The 16,357-nt window shown below is 35.0% G+C and overlaps 1 protein-coding gene across 3 annotated transcripts in view; it reads right to left on the bottom strand.

Annotated features, from left to right (window-relative positions):
- cacna2d3 (calcium channel, voltage dependent, alpha2/delta subunit 3) overlaps positions 1 to 16,357 on the bottom strand; it is a 49,628-nt gene that overhangs the window by 1,359 nt on the left and 31,912 nt on the right. For all 3 annotated transcript variants that reach the window (XM_049471583.1, XM_049471584.1, XM_049471585.1), the window contains 20 exons: positions 15,098 to 15,181; positions 14,653 to 14,724; positions 14,510 to 14,571; positions 13,805 to 13,872; positions 12,161 to 12,206; positions 11,309 to 11,406; positions 10,847 to 10,940; positions 9,799 to 9,894; positions 9,138 to 9,259; positions 8,269 to 8,346; positions 7,947 to 8,008; positions 7,652 to 7,696; positions 6,756 to 6,818; positions 6,261 to 6,331; positions 6,056 to 6,131; positions 5,629 to 5,669; positions 5,444 to 5,499; positions 5,128 to 5,245; positions 1,655 to 1,768; positions 1,443 to 1,524 (listed from right to left, as the gene is read on the bottom strand). In XM_049471583.1, the coding sequence (XP_049327540.1) occupies positions 1,443 to 1,524; positions 1,655 to 1,768; positions 5,128 to 5,245; positions 5,444 to 5,499; positions 5,629 to 5,669; positions 6,056 to 6,131; positions 6,261 to 6,331; positions 6,756 to 6,818; positions 7,652 to 7,696; positions 7,947 to 8,008; positions 8,269 to 8,346; positions 9,138 to 9,259; positions 9,799 to 9,894; positions 10,847 to 10,940; positions 11,309 to 11,406; positions 12,161 to 12,206; positions 13,805 to 13,872; positions 14,510 to 14,571; positions 14,653 to 14,724; positions 15,098 to 15,181 (1,548 nt within the window). The remainder of the gene's footprint in view (positions 1 to 1,442; positions 1,525 to 1,654; positions 1,769 to 5,127; positions 5,246 to 5,443; positions 5,500 to 5,628; positions 5,670 to 6,055; positions 6,132 to 6,260; positions 6,332 to 6,755; positions 6,819 to 7,651; positions 7,697 to 7,946; positions 8,009 to 8,268; positions 8,347 to 9,137; positions 9,260 to 9,798; positions 9,895 to 10,846; positions 10,941 to 11,308; positions 11,407 to 12,160; positions 12,207 to 13,804; positions 13,873 to 14,509; positions 14,572 to 14,652; positions 14,725 to 15,097; positions 15,182 to 16,357) is intronic.

Consider the following 16,357-nt stretch of genomic DNA (forward strand, 5'->3'; position numbering starts at 1 on the left):
CTACAGAATTTAATAAAAAAAACTGTATGTTGTTCTTAGACAAACAATCATTTCAGGGAGGTATTTCCTTGGAAAAAAGTACATACAAGTTTTCTAAAATCTCCTAAAAATAACATCCAGCCTGTGTGAATATTTTCTATAACATACTTTGTAATTTTTAGTTTAATATAGGGACGTCAAACTATCAAAATATACCGCAAAATTGGTCTTGGGGCCTAAATATTTAGCTGTCCTCACCTGTAGGAAGTACAAATGGAGGGAGTGACAAAAATAATTGTGTCTATTTGAACAAATAATGGACAGATTCTTAGACTACTAAAATAGTCATTAGTTCCAATCCTATCATAAATAGAACACATTTCCAATACCTTGCAACACCCTAGCAACCACGTAACACCACCACAGCAACTGCCTTAAACTTAAACTGTAGCAACTTTTAATGCAGAGCATTAAAGGCAACAGCATAGCAACCATACTTATTTGTAGGTTCTGACTACTGAATACCAGGACACCCAACAAGATGTGCCAGGTGTTTCAAAGAGGCTCTGACTCTTCTTAAAAGTATTTCAAAATCCTTTCACACCAATCTTATTTGGTCTAGACCTTCAGACATATCAGTCTGGTCCAAACCAAAATAGCAGGTGTGAAAGGTGCTGCATACTATAGTCTGGAACAAAGGGCAAAAAGACATCTAGATGATTTGAACCAATAGCATTATTTACTGACCTATAACAGGAAGTTGAGGCAGGCTATAGTGAACAACTAAGAAAAAAAAAGAAATCTGACAGCTCTTCGCATGCATTTGCATCATACAGCAGTATGGCAACAAACAGATTACGAAAAGGGAGTCAGATTATTGCAGGGGGACTGAATTCAGCACAACACCTGGAAAGGGAACTGGCCAAACAGAGAACACTATGACGCAATGATTGTCAATTCGAGGCTAGCATCATGCTGCGTAGTATCAGCAGCCAGAGTCTGAGACAACTGGCCTTGCTCTCTTTGGGTGGGTTGATGGCAGTACCTCAAGATTATTAAGTTACTGGGGGTAAAATGAGCGGGAAAAAGTATATTGTTAACAATGATTTAAAAGAAGATGAAGTTGAGTAGTTCCAGAGTGAAGAGTTTTAAAGTTTAGAGGTAGAAAATTTAATTGAGGGGAAAGTAAGGAGGCCAGAGTTTGAGGATGCAGAAAAGTCCCTTAGAGCACTCAGTTACTAAACTGCAGCGTGAAAACAAAACCAACCAAATACACAATGTAACAAACAAATGAACCTTGCTTCAGACTCTAGTTCAGACATCATGTGTGAAAATGTCCTTATATTCAAAAGCTTGACCATTTTTTTTAAACTAATCTTCAAGAAATCAGTGTAAATGTTATGTTTAAAAAGAAACATGTACAATATGATTAACACACACACACACACACACACACACAGTACCTCAGGATGGAAAGGGTGACAGGAGTCTGGACGTTTGCGGTCCTTCTGAAACTTCAGCCGGTCACACTTAAGTGACTCATTGTGTGTTTATAGGTTAAGGGAAATAACTTTTTATAATGTTTCTAAAGAAAAAAGTGAACAGAAAGCAAGAGAGTGAGTGTTGTTATGATTTTGAGAATACCCTGTACATTTTTAAGCTTTCTAAAAGGATATAAATGATTTCAATTGGTTCCATAGTGACTGGAGGGGAAGAGCTGCAGTCACATTTGTTCTCCACAACTACCATGAAGAGGTTACTGCTGGGTATCTGCTGGATGACAAAGGTCCTGATAGAAAGAGAAAAGTGTGTGAGGACAAAAAAAGACATTTAAGTTTGCAACCATTCCAACTAATATGTACTGTCTATATCGTGGGCATTTACATCTACATGCTGTATCTACAGCATACACACATATTATTTATTTAAAAGGTTTGATGTATTATATTTAGGGATGCAAATGATTAATCGACTTTCGATTAATTGTCGATCAAGAGGTTGCTCGAACAAAATGTATTACTCACGATTAATCGCTAGAGGGTGCTACTGTAGTAACTTGAACAGAGCGTGAGAACGAGAGGTGAACACATCTTGCGAGAGACCAGGGTTGAAAACAAAATGAAGCGGTGTGGGACCATCTCAACATTGTTAATTTAGGCAAAGAAGTCAAATGTTCTCTGTGTAAAGCGGTATTGAAATACAACAGTTAGCTCACTCAGTTATCATTTGAACACTGTGCATGCAGCTGTCCTGCATGGCACCAGTGCACCTGGTCAACCACAAATCACAGCTACACTGGGAGCGCGAGCGTGTGATGAGAGAAGGGCAGAGGGCATTACAGAGAGGATATGCACCATGATCGAGAGAGATTTGATACCAATCAACACAGTTGACGGTACAGGGTTTCAGGATCTTATTGAGTTGAGGATTTCCAAATTAATAGCCTAGATGCAGTTTCTTCATAATCTATAGGCTCAATAATATTCTGTTTGGCTCTCTATTTAATTTCTTCTATTTTTTTTTTTTTTTTAATATGTCTAATGTTACAAAAACGCCAAAACGGAGCCAGTCCTTAATTTATTTCTTTGTTTTTTATTAAAGAAGGCATTTTGTTATACCATAAAAAAATATTTTCCTAATGCATAATTACTTGAGGAATATATAATATAATATAATACAATATATAATTATCATAATATAATATATACTTTTTAAACTCAGTGTTTTAACTATTTAGCTGGTATTTTTAAAGGCCCTGTTGAAACACGGAAATTCAGGTGAAAAACGACGCTTATCAATTAATCGAAAGTCGATCGATAAGATCAATCAACTAATGATTAATGAATGAATCGATAATTTGCATCCCTAATTATATTATTTTATCATATTGTAAATTTCTTAATGTTTCAGATCAGGTATGATTACGGTTTTCATGCTGTGCAGCAGCAGCAGCAGCACTGTTGTAGATACAGGCCTCAGTGTTTATACTGAAGCGTAATGAAGCCACTTAACCACAGGCGCTCTATAAACTAAAGCGGGAGTTTTATTTATAGTCACAAAGAACCATGTGGTTAATGAAACTGCAGTTCTATGAAACACCTACAGCACAACACGCAGTATTGTACTGTCTATTCTTAGGCTGTGTGTAGGCACACATTTCAGCTCTTTAGTCTCAGTTTCTCCATACATACTGAAATGTTATTAAAACATTTGAATACATATAACTACATTTTAGTTCCCTAGCTATTATTAGTTCCCAACTATTAAAACTCAATTAAAATGTATGCTATATTAGGTTTCCCTAAGAAAAGACACATATTTGTACAATTTTAAATACAACATAATATAAGTGTAAATTTTTTGGTGTGTGTTCTCTAATTCCAGGTACTACAGAGGATGCATTTAGCTTGGAAATTACAATTGTTAAATATTACACAGCAAATAATAACTGAGCTCTGCTGTTTCTAGCCTCAAACTTTGCAACGAAAATATGTATTGTTAGATTTTAATTGAAATTTAAAACAGATTAAAGAAAGAAAAGAAAACATTTGGGACTTTAAAATAAGCCACAACCTTTCTACATCCCATATTGTATTATTATGTTAAATTATCAGTAATTATGAACAGCAATATGCTGTCTTGTGTGTCTGTAGATGGAATGTTTTTTTTTTTTTTCTTAGAAAATCATGAATTACATGTAATTTGACCAGGGGTGCCCAAATGTTTCCATTAGACTGTAACTTCTGCCCTGAGAACACAGAGTAATCTAAAGAGTTAAATTCAGTACTGATTCAGTAATGATACTGGACGTTTCCCTCCATTTATATTACAAGTAGAGTGTGAAGTATAAGTGCTTTTTGTGGCAGAATGTACTGTACAGTATGTGGTGTATCTGCATCCTGTATCTGCAATGCAGCATGATGTGGCACTCCTCAAGCTGAATTTCACCACAGTCTGGTAATCTCAGCTCAAACTTGTTCCCTTCTTTGGTGCTTAAATGCAAAACAGACGCTCTACACTTCTCTCTGGTTTATAGATTAGACATGACTGCTGAAGGTTTAAGATTATTAAAACTTAAACTGGTTTTATTGCTATACAATTATCTTTGTATATCTTTTATCAGAAAGTAAAATAAATAATAAGATTTAGGAGTGAAGCTGAATAATAAGCAAGAAATATAAATATTACACAAACAGTTGAATTCTGTAGACAGAATAAACCAGCCAAAAGGACTTTTTAGGGTTCTTGCACCATTTTAAAAGTCAAATTTAGTGCTTTTTAGGACCTTTTTTTTAGACGTAGCTAACTTGCCGCTAATGGTACTATGTTAGCTAGCTCTCCGCTAACCTTTTCCATTAATGTAGGTAACTCACCGCTAATGTTATTATGTTACCATGTTAGCTAGCTCACTGCTAATGTTACTATGTTAGCTAGCTCTCTTCTAACCATAGTTCTCTCCCTGGTAACCTAGCTAACTTACCGCTAATGTTATTATGTTAGCATCTTAGCTAGCTCACCACTAATGTTACTATGTTAACTAGCTTTCTGCTAACATTAGTTCTCTCCCAGGTTATGTAGCTAACTCACTGCTATTGTTATTATGTTAGCATGTTAGCTAGCTCACCGCTAAACTTAGTTCTCTACTTAGTAACCTAGCTACATAACTCACTGCTAATGTTACTGTGTTAGTTAGCTATCCGCTAACCTTAGTTCTCTCCCCAGTAATGTAGCTAGAAAACTTGTTTGCTAACGTTAGTATGTTACCTAGATTACTGCTAATGTTAGCTAGCTCACCGCTAACCTTAGTTCTCTTTCTGGTAACTTTAGCTTACTCACCGCTAATGTTAGCATATACTTTCCCCCCGGCATTAAACGCATTTAATACATACAGCAAATTTATAGTGAATTTAAGCCAATTTTAGACCTTAATTACCCCAATTTTAATTTAGGACATTTTAAGACTTTTTAAGGACCTGCAGGAACCCTGCTTTTGTTTTTTTTATTTAATTATTGTGCTGTTCTTTATCCATCCATCTATCTATCTTACTTTTCTAGTAACTGATGTATAATGTCATGAATATAAGAAAACACCTAGTTTCTAATATACTGTACATAGACCTACAATTATACACAAACACACTCACACACCTCAAGCAGCCTTCACAGTCAATGTTTCCAGCTGTCTCTTTAATCGTGCGCTCAGAGACGAAGGCTGGGTACTCCGTGTCACATGGAACCAACATTGTCCTTCGCTGAGCTCTCTCAGCTGAAACAGAAATACACATGCATTTGCATAATTACTTGCAATGGAAAAATTGGTTGATGTTTGACACATTTAAATTAATAAAAGAAAAAAAAAAAAAGAAAAAATAACAAATGAGCGGAGTGCATCATTACCACATAAAACATTTCTGCCCTGTAACACCAAAGTTGGCAAATCTACCTAAGAACTCACATTACTCACCATTTACAGTTGAGTCCACATTCCACCAGCTGTACAAGTTAAACTCCAACAGAAATCTGTGATGAACAAAACATCTCTTAACCCGATTCAGAGTGACATTTCAGTAAAATTACATACAGAGTTCAGTGGAAGACTAAAACAAAGGTCAAATATGCAGAAGGGGAGAAAATTCTAGTTTTTCTCACATGATGAGTTCACCCAGGAGCCATTTCACAGCAGCAAAAGGCTGAAAGAAAGACAAAAATACCCAATAATGAAGCAATTACAAGACAGGGGCCTATGCTAAATAACGCAAATATAGGGCACCTATTTTAATGGTCTATAGCACACTGGTCAATTGTGTATCGCACAGCTTGATGTAGGGGGTATTTGTGTATTTTTGGTGTCAAGATGTTGCAAAATATGCCTTGGTAGCTTAAGACTCACAAAAGGCATGAACTAATTTATTTATCTTTATTAATCATGTGTGTGTTTTGGGCATAACATAAAATAAACCCATCAGTGAGTCAGTAGTCTTTCACTTTAAGAGGCAGATGAGCTCTAACTTTGGCGAGTTCGTATCTTAAAGTACACAGTATCTATTTGCATTATGTGTCTGTATAATTTACTCACGTCCAGTAGAGTGTGGGCACTGTCACTGCTACCTGCATACTCTCTGCACAGAGCCTGGTAATCGTACAGAGTGATCCTGCCACAGATAAGAACACACACACACACACACACACACTGTGCATCAAGTTTTCTATCTCTATACACACATGTATATATATATATATTTGTGTGTGCTTGTTGTGGTTGTCTGAAACTGTCTTGTCACCTTTTAAAGGAGCCCATGAGAAGCAGTTTGTTCATGACCGCTCCCTCCGCTTCCCCGAAAAAGAGACCAGTCTGAAGTAGACAGAAACAGAAGAGGAGGTTTTAATACCCTGCAGTTCAAAGTGCTACTCTTATGCCACCCAATGTGCACTGTGGGCAAACCGCAGTTATTTCATGTCTCACCTACAATAACCTTAGAACACACTTTTGGTTAAGGGTTTTTTTAAACTGGTTTACATACTGTAAGCTATAACTGTACTGTCAGTTTGTTGCCTTGCTAGAAACTGCAGTAGCAGACATCACAAATTTACACACTTATTCTTTATCATTTTACACATCTGTGCATTTTTTATATATACACTATATGGACAAAAGTAATGGGACACCTGTTACTTATGTTTTTTCTGGATACAAAAGTATTAAAATGAGTTTAACCTCAATATTTTTGTTGGAATAACTGTTGGAATTCTACAAATTCCTGTAGAAGAATACTGACCTGAGAGTAATCTTCAGACACCAGAATAAAGCCGTTGTTGTCTATTAGGTAACACTTAATGTCCTGATATGAAAAAAGAGAAAAGTAAGGTTTAAAGTAAAAAAAACACACTACTAGGGGTGGGCAATATGGCCCTAAATTAATATCATGATATTTCAGAGCTTAGTTGCAATAACGTTCTTGGTAATATGACAAAATAATAAAAAAAATATTTTAATAATTTCAAGAAAAGTAAATAAATAAAAAATAAAAGTTTTATCTCCTATCACAGTTTTAAACATTCAATAGAAGCAAAATTGATTTGTCTATATTGTAAACAGTTACTTAAGCCTCTTTTAAAACAATGGGTACCACTTTAAAATAAGACTACCTTTATAAAGGGTTTATTAATGGTTTACAATTAGTTTATTAGTGGTACCAAACAATGTAATATAGCAACAATTGTATCTTTAAACTAAGGTGTATAATATTTATTGCATGCACAGTAAACAGGAAAGTAAATACTAAATACTAAATGTTATTTCGATATACGATATGGTAAACCCATCATATGGTACACCCCCAGCACCTGCTTCCAATAATAAACTGATTTCTAGAATAAGTAATGCCTCATGTTTGTTTGAGGGTGTTGAGGGTGTGTGTTTTAGATCTGTTTTTTTTATTATTAGACCAAGGATAAAAGTCAGTTTCAGCATGTGATCAAGTATTTAGCCTGATGTCATACAGAAAATGTTTTTCTTAGGTTCGGTGACACTGTGCTTTGTGTTACTGTGTTTCATTTTTGTGTCAGTGCCTCGGGAAGAAAGAAAGAGGAAATAGAGCTGGACTGATAGCAGGAGGTTAGAGCATGAGACTAATAATACAGAGAAAGAGAGCAAGAGAGAGAGAGAGATTACCTCATTATCACAGCTTATGGAGCATTTCCCATCCAAGGCGTTGCACTGTGTAGTGCAGAGAGGAGAATTATAACATTTATAACATGGAATTTGTTTTCAGACTGTAAATAAGATATTTTATGTACAATTATTTTATGAAACATACATTCAATAACATCTTTACTTTAAAATCTTTAATACAATTTTATGACACTGTACATTTTTGTTTCCACAAAATTCCAAAAAAACTGCTTGCACCTTTACAGAAGGATATGAAGTTTAATCTTAATAAATAGGTATTTTTGGCAGTACTCACCTGTCGGCTGGCTGTCCAAAATTTCCTTTGAAAGAAGTCCAGCTTCATCTGAATTCCAACAGCTGCAGATAACATTAGGAAAGACATAAGAAAGCATTAAGAATCAGTTTTTATGTAGCAGAATTTAATGCTATTGTGGGTCTGTTCACACCTTGCATTTAAAAATGTTAATAATCTGATCATAATCCCATCACAATGCATCCTATTAAATATAATGTAGCTGAATAATATCCTGCCTTGTTCCCCTATCACCAAAATTCCATGTAAATGCAATGTATAAACAGTTTAGATTCATTACTGTCTGTAAAAGTTCCCCACTCACCTGCCACTATAGGAGATTTCCTTTCATCCAGGAGCTGGATAGCAGTGCTGGCCAACACCACACTTTTATTCTCTCGTGCTGAAATACACACACATCCATACAGCCCTTTAGTAACACTATAGGTGTTCATTGAAACAGCCTTGGCAGCCACTAGATGGAGCCAAATCTATAGATATTAAAAGAAAAGAAAGAGCAACTGCTGAAGGCAAGTTTATTGGGAATGTAACATATTTTCAATATATAATATTTCAAAAATAAAATTTAATTTACAATTAATAGGGTCCATACACCTTTAAACACTTTTCATGCATGTTTTAGGTACATTTTCGAGTTTTTCCATCAAATTTACCTGTGGTAAATTATATTTATTTATGCAAATACATATAAACTCATACTAGTTAGTTATACACCAGTTGGCACCTATACTCAATTATTTACATATCAGTATACACCCTTATATATATATATCTTAAGCCATTAAGGCAGAAGTGGTAAAATGATTAGCCCTACCAGTCAGCTCCCACATTTCCCACATTGTCAAACTTAGAGGTGCGAGCGAGGTGGACCAGTTCTCATTTTAAGATACTGATATCATTTCTCCATTTAATAAGTGGAGTATTTAGTCAAATTGCTTGTTTTCAAGCATTTCCAAACTCTTTTACCAAAATGCCAGCACTTTTTCTATCTGGAAAACTCAATTCAATTCAAATTCAAGCATTTTCAAGGATTTCAAGCACTCGTATGTACCTTGAATTAACAATATAAAGGGGTTTTGTATTACATAATACATTCCTGACAGTAATCTCAGAAGTGTGTGTGTGCGTGTGTGTGTGTGTGTGTGTGTGTGTGTGTGTGTGTTTGCATCCTACCTGAACTAAATGGAATGGAGTAGACGAAGGTGCCGGGGACCTGCTCGGCTGCTCTTTTATACCACAATGGAAAGTGATCAGCATTAAAACCCCCCTCATAATCATCTGCTGTCAACAGGTCCCTCAAACACACAAAAACACACAGACAACATTTTAATATTACATTTGATTGATTATCTTTAATCTATGTTAGCAGTGTGCCTTTTGTATTGTATTGTATTGTACACAAGAATATCATCATCATTTGTACTGTCAAGCTTTACGGCTATTTTTGTATATATTTTTTATATCTGCAGTTCTTATATGCCTTTTAGTATTTTGGTAGTTTTTTTATTACATTATTCTTGGTAAGTTACTGTTGTATAAAAACAGAGAAAGTAGCAGAGGTATATTCTTAAAATTCATAAAATACACTTTTTTCTTATTGGCAAAACAAAAATATATTTATTGCAAAATACCCTGAAATATTTGAACTTATTTTAGGGCCATATCACCCACCCTTCATATTTTGAATTTATTTTGTTACACAATTTTGTAGCACATCTTCATACTTTCATACATTAGACCACAGCTTATCGCATGCTACAAATACTGATTGACATGTATATTTTGGACAATGCTATAACATCAGCTTGGCCAGTGGCTGTCTGGTGGTACTCACTCATTGGTCAGCTGCTCCGCGGCCACGAACAGGTGTGTTCTGGAGAGGCCAGTGCGTGTTCCAAGAAAGGCAATCTCCACCCCTTTATCTGGGTTTCTGCACATTGGACAAATAATGGAACTTAGAAAATGAAATTGAAAGGCACACATCACCTGTCATTTAACTAACACAAAAACTATCACTAAGCAGCAAAGATGCAGGTGATGCTGTTTACGTTAAGGTGAAAGTTGATGGTGGTGCTTTTTGTAAAATTGCTGTTTTTATTTATTGTAATGCTATTATGTGTTTTACTGAGTTAATAAACACTTACTTAACAGATAATGGATGTGAAATCCACACACATCCATACACACACCTTTAGCACACTATAGCTGTTCATTGAAAAGAAACATTAACAGCTTTGGCAGCCACTAGGTGGTGCTAAATCTATAGCTATAAAAAGAAAAGACAGAGCAAGGGCTGAACTTATGGTTTTTAGGAATAGAACATATTTTCAGAACGTTATATTCCGTATATTAAATTAAATTTACAATTAACAGGGTTCATATACCTTTTCCAATGTCAAATTTAAGCACTTGTCATGCTTTTTTAAGTTCATTTTCGAGTTCGGCAAATTATATTTATTTATGCATAAACATATAAACTCATAATAATTAGCTATACACCAGTAGGCACCTATACGCAATTATATACAATCCTTAACCAGTTATATATCAGTCTAAAATATTATATATAATCTTAAAGCAGTTAAGAAGCTTTTTATTTACGGAATTTCCCACAGTTGCCTTAAACATTTGCACAGTACTGTATGTGGCTGTTTATTGACTTTTTATTAGTAATTTATAATGATTATTATATTCAGACAAAAGGAGGGCGGGTTTCCCCTTATGAGTCTTGGTTCCTCCCAAATTTACTTTCTCCAGCTCTGAGGAAGTTCTTCCCTGTCTCTGTTCTATATTTTATCTGATTCTCTGTCCCACTACCCCAATTCTGCACAGCTATAAAAATCAGTTGTAATAACCGCTACATAAATAAAGTCCACACTTACTCAGACTTGTTAAGAGCCAGTCCAGTCCAGTAGGCCTCGAGTGGTGCGGTCACCACAGCATCAAACAGAACCTGCTGTATCAGCTCCCTGTCACCTACAGGAAGCCACAGGGGACACTTACACACTCCCAGTACACATCAGCTTATAATGAGGACGATGTTCAGATCACTGAGGCAATTATTGGCAACAAGAAAAGAAACTGTCGAACAGTGAAAAGTTACTCGCACAGAGAACATGAGAACATGGCCTCAATAATAGGGATGTTCTTTTTTTTAAATCTAATTAGAAGCTAAATTAAAAAGTTTTAAGAAACTCTAAAAAAGACTGAATTGTGTGTTTTTTTATCTTACATTTTGTCTTATGGAAACAATAGTAATGCATAAAAGAGACAAATGAGGAAATAAAATCAGTACAGTATGTTACTTAAAGATATTCAACACCAGCATATTTCAGGTCACCTACATTTCAGGTGAGGTTTGCGTCCAGTCAGGTAGAGTTTGATGGCCTGAATCTGCGTAAGGTAGCGATGTTCATGATTGTCATCTGTGTTGCAGTAGGTCCTGCCGGTTAAAAGCATAAAAACAATCACACACTACAGTGTTATAGACATCAACAAATCAATCCATAGAATTATTAGTAAAAAATGTAATAGTTATTTGCACATTAAGAATAGAAAAGGTCATTAAAGATCTAGCTTTGCACACTGTTGAAGGAACTGTACAACATGTCTAAAGTTGTAAACCGCTCTAATACACCTGAACGATCTTGTCAGCTAATTATAGAGTTCAGTGCTGGAGCTCCTATGGGACTAGAGGTGATTTAATTATCAATGAAGGGCATAGAGTAGCCTGAACCGGCTAACCCATCTATCAAAAAAGTTGTAGCTATATACACATATATATATATATATATATACACAGTACCAGTAAAGTTTGGACACACCTTCTCATAAAATTTCCGTTTCTTTTTTGATTTTGATTTATTTTCTACATTGTAGATTAATATTAAAGACATCAAAACAATTAAGGGACACATATGGAATTACTCCATGCAATAAACAGTAAAAAAGTGTTAGTCCTCCACCTAACCCAATCCCCTGATCTAAACTTGATGAACTGAGATTGGGATGATTTGAACTGATTTGGGATGAGCTGGAGCTTCACAGCATGACGGAAAGGCAGTAACTATTGTTCAGCACCTCCAGGAACTCCTTCATTCAAGACACTGAGAAAACTATTTCAGGTGACTCTCCCTCATCATTCCAAATTTGTTTCGGATTTTTTTTAGTCAAGTAATTTTTTTAAAGTACTGTACCATTCATGTGCTAGAGCCACATCTGGCTGATCAAGATCACGGAGACCTGAAATTCAAAATATCATATTAAAACCAGAAAATAAGCATGTCTATTACTCTTAGACAAAACTTAAATTAGTGCATGTTCACTGTATCAGTTGCCAATAATTTTAAAGTCTGAACACTGATAATTAACATCAAGAACAAGTAATAGCATTGAGGTTTTAGGATTACTTGTTAGATTGAGTGAGTGAGTGAGCAAATGTAGGAGTCTTAACAGCAAGTGAATTGTGATTTTAATCTCTGACTATAGGTGGAGCCCAAGAGCAAGACATATTACTAATATTACTTTTACTAAAGTATTTTTTTTTTAAATGCAGTTTTAAGTGAATAAGCACTGTAAGTGTGTGAAAGAGTGACTATGCAATAGGGGTGGGCAACATGGGCCTAAAATAATAGCACTATATTTCATGGTATTTTAATGATATCAACACTCTTGGCAATATGACAAATTAATATGGCTAATTAAAAAAAAATATTCAAAAATACAAAAAATAAAATATTATGGAATATAATTTGATATGAAACAAACTGAGTGTCAGGTGGTGTGCAGGAAGGAAGGACGAGGAGAACGGACGCAATTGTGAATATTTATTAAAGAAACAAAAAGACTGAACCATACAAAGAAACACGGAGAACGTAGAACTGAGAAACACAAAACACCTGAACTGACGTAACAGGTACAACAACGGATAAGGAATACAGGAACAAGGGGACCATATAAAGACACGGACAAACAGGAAACACCTGACAAAAAGGTAATGAGGGGCGGAGCTACAAATGGACAGGTGAGTGGAAAAACACCAGGGAAGAAATACAGAGGAGCCGGGTCACGTGAGAATAACAGACAAACATGAGAATAGACAGAAAACAGGCTAAAGATATGACACTGAGATATTAAAAAATACAAGAGTTTTATCATATTTGCAACAGAAGTCAATGATCTAGAATGTCATGATACTAATAATATACTCCAAATATCTCCATATATCCAGGATTAAAGTAAAATAAATGATACTGCACAGTTATAATCTGTCTCTTGTAGATATATAATGGGAATTGAGAACAGTGTGAATTATTCTTTTGCTAAAAACAGCAAAAGTAGTACCTTGATGTGACAATTAGAGGTGGGTGATATGGCATGATATTTCAGGGTATAATATTTTATAGTTTATTTTATAGTATATATCAATATAGTTTATGATATTCAAAAATGTTGTCGAAATGATCACGTATGATACGATATGGCACACACCTACTACGCAGGTGAGAAAGTGAGCTGTTTCTCTTCTGAGTTTAACTCGACCTTCCCATCGCCCCAGAGGATCTCCCTATTACTAAAGTCCAACAGCGCTCCGGCAGTATGTGTGTGTGTGTGATGAGCTGTGTGAGGTCAAGCTGACATTGCAGAATTCAGCACAGTCGTAATTTCCAGTTCAAAAGAGCATAAACATTTTGGCTCAAGTTTAAATTTTACACTGGTGTGAATAAATAGATATAAACAAATAAAAGGCTCTTGGCTCTGTTATCACAAACAGTCAGGGTGATTCAAATCTGTAAAGGATTGAGCAGTAGGATGACGGAATTAAAGAAAGAGAGACTCACCCGCTGCCAAAGACACGTTTCCTTTGAAGAAGTATTTTCCATGGCCTCGAGACAAAGCCACTCCAACACTAAACACACAAACCAACACACTTTACTGTAACTTCTGCTTTACTATAGTGATTGCTTTATGTTTTCATGTTCTATGTTGTAATGGAATCCTTACGGGAACCTAGAATAAAATCCAAAGACTTCAGTTCATTCAAAATTCATTCAAAACTCTGTATCTTTTATTATATGTTCCAAAATGACTGAGCATTTTACCTGCATGATTTAGTTACATTGGCTCCCTGTGTCTTCACAAATTAATTTTTAAATATAACTACAGATATAAAAAGCCATTCTAATCATTTGCTTACAAATCACATTAAATCACTATATACTGATTATTAGAGTCACAAATAAGATTTCATGTTTGTTTTATTTGTTTATATGTATTTTTTTTTTGTAATATTTTTGTTATTTCAGGAAAGTAACCATAATGTCAGTTTAATTAAACAGGACATTTTCTATGGGACTTTTATTTTGACAGTGTGTAAAAAAGATGCTTATGAGCTTGTAGAGCACTAGCTAAGTAAGTGTAATGCGAGTGTATCTTGTTTATTGTTAAAGTTAAAAGCAAATCAGTTTGAGTAATATTTAAGCAATTGGAACGTACCCACTGTCTTTTTTTGCTTCATGCTGAAAAAAAACACAAATTATACCTACCTAAATGGAGTTCCTTTGATGTCAGTAAAATAGTAGTCATTGTGCATAGACAAAACACGTTTCTGTAGAGGACAAAAAAAAAAAAAGTTAAGTTTGAATAAAGAAACTTTAATTCATTTTTTTATCAGTATAATTTTACTCACCCCTTTGTCCACAGTTCGCTTCACCTCCATTGAGAAAGTGCCAGTTTTCCTGTTTACCATAGCTGTCCTCAGCTGCAAAGGAAAACATAGCAGCAATGAAATGCAGATAAAAACAGCTAGAAACTGTTTGTACAGTTTATCACATAAAGAGACTTAAAATTCCATAACGATAAGTCATTCATCTTCATTAAGATTAAAATGGAGTTTAATTTCCTTGGTAATAAAAGCAGCAGGTGAGAGACGCCGTAATATATTTATGAGAAAAATAATTGCAAAGTAGTTAAATGTTAATTGCTGCTTATTATACAACAACAAGACAAAATTTTTAGCTTCTAAGAGTCTTTATTGCCAATATTTTTGGCATTTTAACTTTCTGACAGTACTAAAAGTCAGAACACGTCTGCCAGCCAAAACATCAGTTTATGAGAAATAAAAATATTCATACAAAATCATCAGTGTCCTCCCACTCCACCTCCGACAGATCCACGCTGCTATAATGAGCCTTACGCCTCTTCTGACCTTCCTGATACTACACACACACACACACACACACACAAAACACACACACACACACAAAACACACGCACATACAAAACACACACACGCACACACAAAACAGTTTACCCGAGAGCAAGAGAAGAGTAATAAATCTGGGAACACACAAGTCACAGGATGCCCACAAGACAGAAACAGGATGTGTGTAGTTTAGGGGGCAGGCAGTTTTTTTCACTTGCAGGAGTTTTAAACCAATTGTACACTCCATGTTTACTGTAAAAAAAACTGTGTGAGATATTTCAACATGTTTCCAACAAATTAGAAAACTGGATTATCTAGAAATCATTGGTCCCTGAGTAGCCTTAAAGCCCACTGCTGTCCATCATTGCTTTGGTGCAAGAAAAATATTCATCTTACTCAATACTCATCTATTTATATATAATATATATTTCAATTTTTGATTAATTAAGTATATATAACTAGTAGTTGGCACTTCAAAATTGTCATCATCTAAAAAAATGAAAAATAGGAATATCTAGAAAAATCATTGAAACAATGATGGGCTCCACAGTCTACAATGACATTTTAATGGTCAAAAATTGAGTGTATGATCGATTCAAAAGCCTGTAAAAGCTCCAGATGGAGGACCACCTACCCCCAATGTTAACAAAGCAGCTTTTAAATAACTTCTTCTGCAAACCAGTGGGAGCCAATGCAGCTTGAATCACACTAGTGTCAGTGATATTATAAAATAATGCTACTGAATGTTTCTTTTGTCCATTTCAGAAAAGGTGGATGCAAGTTTTAATATTCTATTAGTACAATCCTGGAGTGGACAAAATGTGTTTAGCTCACTTTGGGCTGTAAGTATTAGGGCTGCACAATATAAAGAAACACGGTGCTGTAAAAATACTGGTAAAGTAGTGCTGAGTAGAAAAAGCTATGTTAATATATATTAGTAAATTCAGAGATACTGAGAAAAATAATTATTTAATTAGATTTACTTTTTCTACAAGGTGAAGCAGCTTTAAGTAGGAGTGTGTAAAAGAGTGGAGAACACTTAGTTAACAGTGTTTCCAAAGTCTTTGTCTGTAGTAAAGCAGTGCTAGATCAGATGGTGTTCCTGCACTCTCTACTGTATTTACACACTTACACATTCACAGCACATTTACACTTTCATCATCATAACCAGAAAAAGATACAGAAACAC

This window comes from Astyanax mexicanus, chromosome 24 (genome assembly GCF_023375975.1).
Source record: "Astyanax mexicanus isolate ESR-SI-001 chromosome 24, AstMex3_surface, whole genome shotgun sequence".
Lineage (NCBI taxonomy): Eukaryota > Metazoa > Chordata > Actinopteri > Characiformes > Acestrorhamphidae > Astyanax > Astyanax mexicanus.